We start from the raw sequence: 8335 nt of genomic DNA, 5'->3' as shown, positions 1-8335 counted from the left end.
CTGCATTTCACACCTAGACTTTATTTTTCCTGACCTCCGGACTTCGCAGTTTAGTCCGAACCCAAATACCAGGTGAAAGGTGAAAGGTGCCTCAGACCACTGTCCAGACCAAGGGCCTAAAAGGAAATGCATGAATAAAAAGAAATGCTCTCAGTCTGTACTTTAAGGACCAATTTGCGGGAGGTTGAGAAGACATTAAACAATAAACAATAGAAGAAGAAATAGAAGAAGTATGTCTGATGTTGTAATATTAGAATTTTGAGGACGTTAATTTTTCTGTTAGTACGGCCATAATGATATAACTCGTGACATGGGGCCTTATTATGGGGTTTCTGACCATGGTGTCTTTGCAGTCTCAGCCTGTACATAGCCAATAATAGAATTTAATAGAATTTCTCACTGGGGCCTCTCTCAGTTTGGGCGCCCCAGGAAATTCCCTCTTTGCAGAACTGGTTTCCACGCTCCTGCAGTATAGCAGGGAGTGGAACCACTCAATTTGTTTTTTTACCTCACTCTCTCCTTCTCCTTTTTTTTTTTTTCACATTCACATTTTGTTATGATTCTGTGTGAAGTGAACCTGACCCTGGGGACTTTTTGATGTGGATTAAAACGAGAACTGTAAGAGCATCACGTTGAAGCTTCATTCTTTGGAAATTTAGGAGGCTGATCTGTGGTTTTCAGGGAAATATCATAATATTGCTTGTATTAACTGCCAAATTGGTACAAACATTCATGTACCTCTCAGGATTGATGTCAAACACTTAATACCCTTAAAATTGCATTCACCGAAGTCGGACATACAGACAGAAAGGTACATCAACATTATACAGTATATGACGAGCTAGAAGAAGACCATGAGCTCTGATTGTGTAGGAAGAAGCTAACCGCCCCCGGGTATCAGTCTGATGACAGCGTTTCACATGTGTCTGTGGATGTGTTGTAAAAAGGGGAAGTATTGTGACGCTGCAGTGTGATGTTGCAACCAATATGTAGCTTCCTGTTTGTTCTTGTTGAACAGAACTGAACAGTATCACCTGGTGTGTGTTTTTACAGTTTGAGCCTCGGGCCTCGAACATGAGTAACAGCTCACTTTGTGTTGAGGTTTTATCAGGCATCAGTGATTCAGTTTGTTTGAGTTGATCAGGTTTGGTAGAAGTGAGGTGGGACAGTGATGCTGAGAGTCGAGCTGACAGAAACATGTGCTGCTGCAGGTGGAGTAGGAAGACAGCACCACCATGTGGTCATGGTGCAGATCCAAAGTTAAGAAATTGACTCAGAGGATTTTAAATACATTTATTACAGGCCAGCCCTCAGAAATAAACCATCACATTATAATATCACATTTCATAAGTTAAACAAGCACATAGCACTCACACAACAAACCTTTACAATCACAGTATTCCATTCATTAAAATGCAGATATCTTAGAAAACTACAAGAACACACAAATCTCACCACAGGGAACCAGCAGGTAAAAGTAGAGGCTCTACTAACGTTGCACTGATGCAGTTAATTTTGTTTTCAAGAGGTTTTCATCCAAAGCCCAGAGGATGTGACGATGTGACCTTGTGTAAAAAGATCTCAGGCCACATCCATGATACTATCTGTTCGTTTGAAAACGACATTTTAACACCAAAACTATCTCTGTCCTCTTGAGTGTTTTGGTTAAAGGCACAGTCACACATACGCGAATATGAAAGGGAATAGCATGGGAGGCGAAGGTTTGCCACTGATGCATTCGCGTATCTGTGACCGGGCCCTAGATCACATAACATGGGATTACTCATTGGGTACCTGTCTGTTTTAGTGACTCTGAAACTCTGGAGTAAAACGTAGTATACGGATCTAGCCTTAGATAGAGTGCAAACCTCCTGCAACCTGCCTGATGGAGCTTTTTAGCATTTTAGTGTTTCAGATTATTAAAAGGCTTAACTACCCTGTAAAAATAAGATTCACATATTGTTGAACATGACGGAATTCTGTGATTTTGAGTATTTTCTGGTATAAAATGATCAAAGTTAAATAACGAAATAATATTAAAAAATCCAGGTGATGATCCACTCTTGTTGATAAATGCTGTTATAGGCCTACGATCAACATACCAGTCCAAGGAAGAATATTTCCTCTTGTATAGTAGCAAACTCAAGAGACCTGCAGTGCTAAATGAGTTGATAAGCTCCCCAGAATGTGCTATCTCTTCGAAAATCATCTGTGACATCTAAGCTGACACTGTCTCCCTTCATGAGATTGACAATCTTGGCCACCCACACAGAACCCTCTGTCGTACTGGGGAAGGTTCCCTCAACCAGTTTCCTCATGACCTTACCGATCGTGGCGTCTCTTTTCAAAATCACAGATTTGGCCTGACTTTTACTTTGGTGCTCGTAGAAGGTGACCTGGGCGTAGATGAGGTAGAGGCTGTTTTTCCGGCAGAGGATGGAGTCGTTGCTCAGGACGAGCGAGCAGGAGGGACATTCAGGGGATTCCACCCAAGTATTGTTCAGAGCTGTAGGAGAGCCGTCAAAGTTTAGTCTCACAGAAGCATTTTCAACTCATGCATGAAACTTTAGGCAGTGACAGATGAGACCTCTTGGATTCTGTTTATATAAATTGAAGGCGTCATATTATATTCAGGCACTATTACTTGAAAAGGTTTACATGCTATAATGTTCATGAACAAAACTCTTTCCTCACACTGTCATTGCTGCAGCTCCTCTTTTCAGCCTCTGTCTAAAACACTATGTCGCAGCTCCTGTCTTTTTAAGGCCCCCCTTCCCGATGAAGCCCAGTTTGCTCTGATTGGCCAGCTGGCTCACTCTGCTGTGATTGGTTGCCCGCTTCCAATGCGTGTAGGAAGTGTCAGCCTTTTGCTAGTGGGCGTGCAAGACTAGCTGCTAACTGTGCATTATGCAAATGTTGTACATATCTGTAATTAGAGCCCAAAGAAGTTGAAGATAAATTAATTAAATTAATTAGAAAAATATTGATGCATTAATTTCCGTGTTGAACCATTAGGGCCTTTGAAACGTTCACACTCAGATGATCATCACAGGTTGAATAAATAGTTGATCCTCCAAACAATAGCTCGTTTCATTCCATTTGACAAACCAAGCGTCCCCTGACTATCTGAGGCTGTTTGTTTCCACGGGGCTGTAATTCTACCCAAAGCCTCCGTAAACCACATCATAGCTCTGCCTCTGGTTTGTTGGGGTTGAAGGAACCCGCTTCACACAGGAAAAGTCAGAGTGGGAGGAACACAGCATGAGACTGGAAACATGACAGCGCTGTGTGTCTCAGATGAGGCAGTGGTTCGGACTGGGTGGGCTCTCATACATACACATCGGAGATGTTCCGTGACATTTTCCCTTCCCAATACCAATTCAGATACAAGTACTGTTCTGATACCAGCGTATATAAAAAGATTAACCCTGTGCGGAAGTGATGATTGCTATCATTGTTATTTGGCCGGGCTCAAGTTAAACCCTTTGGAAAACAAGCACATAGAGACAGTGAATGTTATGTTAATAATCTAGTCTGACAGTCAGAACTGAAGCAGAACAGATAAATATTGTAATACACTGACTCCACCCATTGAAGCTGAAGTCCATTTTAGTTGGGGGACTTTCCAGCGTGACAAATAGCCAATACGTTGACATTTAAGTTAGCTCGGGCTAACATTCACGACCGGAAACCACCTCTTCTTCACCGCTCTAAAACCACTACTTGCCAGCGGCAGCACAGTGCAACTGCAGTTTTACTTTTTGTATAACGGTTGTTCTGCATTCATGCTGCTGCCGAGCTGAATCAATGTCTGTGTAAAAGGGGAAGTGTAGGACAAGACACCAACGCTGTTTCTCACACATAATGGCTGTGATTCTGGCACGTTATCTAAAAATCACACGGGGGGGGGGGGGGGGGGGGGGGGGGGGGGGGTCTTGTATACAGCGATACACTGGATAGATGTATTTTATTGATCCCAAACTGAGAAATTTCAATTATAGTAGGATCCCCCAAACTCTGAAACTGCATTTAAATCCATCTTAAAAAGCTTAATCTGCGTGTGGTTTTAATTTATTTTAAATCGTATTATTGTTATTATGAAGTACTTTAACTTTGTGAAGAAAAGTGATATACAAATAAAGTTTGATGATGATTATTATCATATTCGATAAATTAGAGAAAGTCTGACTTTGAAGGTTGATGTTTTAGAAAAATGATGAACAAATTAACAGCAGTGAAGCCGACTGAAACACGAGGGTTTAAAAGTGCTGCAAACATCACCTGAGCTCTAATTACTTGACATTTTAGATTTGCCCTCAAGCAAATAAAGACAAAATACAGCGTTGTGAGTTACAGACTCATCTATAATCAAATCAAAAGACCTTGCTGCGACATCACTTTACGACACGAGAGGAAGTGAAGAAAATAAATCTGAGTATTAATCAGTATAGGTCTACTTACACTTCATCAGCTGGATGAATGAGGGAGAAGATCCTGAAAAGCAAAATCATTTGTTTGTATTAAACTCGTGTAAAAGGTTTGGAAAACTTGAGTCACTGGCAATAAAGTCAGTAAATTAATTTCTTACCGACTGACTTCAAACGGGCCTCTAAAGGTGTGTTGACTGCAAAATAAAAAGAGTTAAATCCAGTGTCATTCGTACCGATGTGTTTTTAACAAAATGCGACAACGCCTTTTGAAAAGGCATCGTTCGAAGTGAACACAGTAAAATCTGATTAACGTACTTGTCGGAATGACGTCTTCTGGCTTCATTGTCGAGACTGCGTCCTGAAGAAGATAGAAAGCAAACCTTCATCGTCATGTACATCATCATCTGCATCTCTCTTGTCTTCATCATCCCTGTTGTACACTGAGTATAGATCCACAAACTTCCCTCACAACTTTCAGGCGTGAGGGAAGTTTGTATTTTGTGACAGAGGAGAATAGAGGAACTTCCTTATTTTTAATTTAATTTACCCAACAGTAGTTCTGCAGTAAATGATAATTTGTAAAGCTCATACAGTAAATCCATTGTACCCATCACCAAGAGTCGTACATTGTTTTGAGTTGCATTACATTGTGTACATGTTGTGTTCTTTTGTCCAGCACGTATGTGTACATGTGTTGAAACACTGAAGAACGTGTCGGTCATTATGCTGCTGCCACCCAGAGGTGCCAAATGGGAGTCTGCACTTGATACAGTGAGGTAAAGACCAGAGACTAAAGATGGATGACATGTGTGCTCCTCAAAAGTGAAGCCAGAACATCTCACCTGGAGTCCCTCCTCCTCCATGTTAGTGGATGGGTCATGGGTCAAAGTAAAAGTCAAATTACATGTTCAATAACTTTTTTTTAATCAAAAATATATTAAGCTAGTTAAGCTAGGTGGACACACACATCCAAACAGTGCATGTAGACAAGGATCAGATGAGACTGATGTCAGTTCACCAAGCGGAGACCAATAAAGGGAAACTAGTTTGAAGAGGGAAGTTCACTTTCTGATTTCTTACGTCATCTGTTCTACTGTTTTCACCTCCTGGTCACCTGATTTCATATTTACCACCTGTCACTTCCTGTGAGTAACTGATCTATGTTTACTTACTGTAAAGTTTGGTTTAATTGTTTTTTTGACTTTTTAATTTGGTCCATGACTCGTCTACTAACATGGAGGACGTAGGGTTTTATACAGTCTATGATAACGACAGAGATAAGACAGGAGCTGCTCGGTGTTAGCACTGACACAAAGCATGTAGTGTGATTGAATATACAATGGCACAGTTACAACATCACGTTATTGTCTCAGAGTGTGTTCCGGTTCGCTGACAGACGACACCTGATCGGTGAACGTGGATCTGTTTGGTAACAGGGGAACTGACCTCGGGGGACTTTGGTTTGATCGAAGTGAGAAACGTGGCCATGACCACCACAGCCACCGTGAGGAGACCACACCACACCTGGAGCAGCAGATACTTGTGAGAGGACCTCGAGTGACCCTCCATCCTGTCACACACACACACACACACACACACACACACACACACACACACACACACATTGATGACTCATATGGCTTTGACAGTGATAGAAAGTTTTATTTTGATGCATAATGTTTATTTAGCTTAATATACTTTCATACTTGAGTGTAATTTGTAATTAAGTATATCTTTTATTGTAGGACTTGGATATTTGTGGTTTTTCTTTGATAAAGGATCTAGACACTTCCTCCATCGATGCCATTAGGGCAAGAAACACAAAGTCAGTCAGGTTGAAAAAGAAATCCTCAGTTTTTTCTCATTATTTAAACAACATATTTGGAAAAGAAGACAAAGGAGTTGCAAAGTGTAAAAGCCCCAGAGTGGCTTCATAGGACACATTGCATTATGGGTACAGGCGTCCTCATAGCCACCACTGTGCTGCGTCTCAGGGATTTTACCTGAGTGGGGGTGTTTGTGGTACTGCAGAGCGGGTGACAAGCCTTTGTACACTTTGTGGTTTGGTTGGTAATTTATTCTGACAGAGACTGAAACCTAACGATTGACATCTAAAACACCGCTGACCATGAACTACAAGAAGTAACATGCAGTCAATGGTGAGATGTACCAAAGTACTTTTACTGAGTTACTGTACTTAATCAAAGTGTTCATGTATCTGTACTTTACTTAGGTAGACTCAATTTCAGGTACTTTTACTCCACTACATATATCAGCAAATACATGTACTTTCGAGGCCCATTTTTTCATCAACAGCCCCTACATACTTTGGGGGTGAGGATGTTAAATAACTGTGACTCATTTGGGAGGACACTGCTGAACTTCACACTCTGCGCAAATAAATTTGCTGTGTGAGTTTACTCCCACTGAAGTATTTGAAACCCAGAATGTGTTTGTCAATCACACACCAGTAGAACAGGAATGTTCTACGGTAATTTCCACGAGCACACTTTGTACCCTGGTCCAGGCTCTGTGCTCTGCTTTACAAATACAGTGTGTGTGACCAAGCAGCAGGTGTAATTCAGCTCAAGATAAACAGTGCATTTAGGATTAGCAGCAAGTCAATCACATAGTCTTGGTTATATAAAATTACAAATATGCTCAAATACTTTTTTGCCTCTTTTTGATTAATTATATGAAGAAATCTATATGTGACCAACACTACATCTTCAGAGTCTGCAGGGAGGAAAAAACTGATCAAATAACTGATTCTACATCACACCCTCACATGTGATAATAATAATAATAATAGATTTTGTTTCTAAACATCCAAGGACACCCGACTATGTGTCATAAATAAATACATGAATAATCAAAGTAAAACCAAACGTTAGAATCGGATTAGGAGACACAAACCCCTGTCATTACAAAATGTGTGACACAAGAAGAGTTAAGAGTTTTTGAAATCAGACAATTCAAACTGATGCTCAAAAATGTTTCAAAAACTAGTAGTAATAAAACATGTTGTTATTTCTGTTTGACAGTAACCCAGAGAAAAATACTAAAACAATGGAGTTTATGACATAGTTTTGGATTTTGAGCATCCTAACATTTTTAGCTTGGCAGCAATGATCTTAACTGCACACCACTGAATAAAAAATACAAGAATATGCTCAGAGCTATCACAGGAATATAAAACAATGTTTTGACAGACGTGTAAGAGAGGAACCAATTTCACTGTCTGAGTCCTGACTCACCTGCTGTGTGTTGCACTCTCAGAGTCCAGATTCATCTGCTGCATCTCTCTGAGAGACAGGTCCGGTTGACAGGGTTTTCCCTTTCTCTGGGGCTCACAGTGAAGATGAGATGAGTTGTATCTGTGTGGTTATAGAGAGGAGGGAGGAGGCTGCAGCGTAGGTGGCTCAATGTGTGGACTGCAAGTGCATTGCAGGGGGTATTTAAAGTCAGCAGAACCACAGAAGTGTGTGAAACATTTATTTGATTCACAAAACCAACATTTAGTTTCATATAATTTGGCTTCAATGCCCAAAAAATGTTTTTTTGGGGCAAGCTTTCTTCGACTTTTACCTAAATCCTGATAGGATTGATAAGATAAGTTGAGATGAGATAAGACTTTTTTTTTTTAATGATTGTTGGAGTGAAGTTGCTGTCCGGTAAATGTAGACGTGACAAAGTGAAAGCTTGATCTGAAAACAGTAGCGAGAGTTGATATTTGGTTTTGAAGAATGCGTGTGTGAGACAGACAGAGAGAAGACAGAGAGAAGACAGAGAGAGAGTGAGAGGGTCAATTTCCTTTTTCGCTTTACTGGTTCTGGTTTCACACTCCACGCATGGTGGGGGCATCCCCAACCAACCAGCCTGTGCTCCTGGATACTGTAAATGTC

The 8335-nt window shown here is 40.7% G+C and overlaps 1 protein-coding gene across 3 annotated transcripts; it reads right to left on the bottom strand.

The window, feature by feature from the left end:
• Window positions 1–1825: 1825 nt before the first annotated feature.
• Window positions 1826–7962, bottom strand: LOC117777292. Of its 3 annotated transcripts, none has more exons than XM_034611968.1 (6): window positions 7660–7962; window positions 5877–6000; window positions 4746–4788; window positions 4589–4624; window positions 4462–4494; window positions 1826–2506 (listed from the first exon to the last, which is right to left on the bottom strand). In XM_034611968.1, the coding sequence occupies exons 2-6, from the start codon at window positions 5997–5999 to the stop codon at window positions 2160–2162; spliced, it is 582 nt and encodes a 193-aa protein (XP_034467859.1). In that variant the 5' UTR covers window position 6000; window positions 7660–7962; the 3' UTR covers window positions 1826–2159. The 3 variants fall into 3 exon arrangements, with proteins under 3 accessions (XP_034467859.1, XP_034467857.1, XP_034467858.1); XM_034611966.1 differs by having other exon boundaries at window positions 7688–7962; XM_034611967.1 differs by lacking the exon at window positions 7660–7962 and having other exon boundaries at window positions 5877–6084.
• Between the last annotated feature and the right edge of the window lie 373 nt (window positions 7963–8335).

The sequence above is a fragment of the Hippoglossus hippoglossus genome, chromosome 16, assembly GCF_009819705.1.
Source record: "Hippoglossus hippoglossus isolate fHipHip1 chromosome 16, fHipHip1.pri, whole genome shotgun sequence".
NCBI lineage: Eukaryota > Metazoa > Chordata > Actinopteri > Pleuronectiformes > Pleuronectidae > Hippoglossus > Hippoglossus hippoglossus.
Note: the sequence above shows the minus strand (reverse complement) of the source record. Positions and strands in the feature narration are given on the sequence as shown.

Excerpts from the sequence above, each read along its gene's own strand:
- LOC117777292 (XM_034611966.1), bottom strand. The coding sequence starts at position 7,731 with ATGCAGCAGATGAATCTGGACTCTGAGAGTGCAACACACAGCAG. Across the intron at positions 4,789-5,876 it reads TCAAACCAAAGTCCCCCGAG|GACGCAGTCTCGACAATGAA; the intron begins GTCAGTTCCCCT and ends TATCTTCTTCAG. Across the intron at positions 2,507-4,461 it reads ATTCATCCAGCTGATGAAGT|CTCTGAACAATACTTGGGTG; the intron begins GTAAGTAGACCT and ends GCTCTCCTACAG.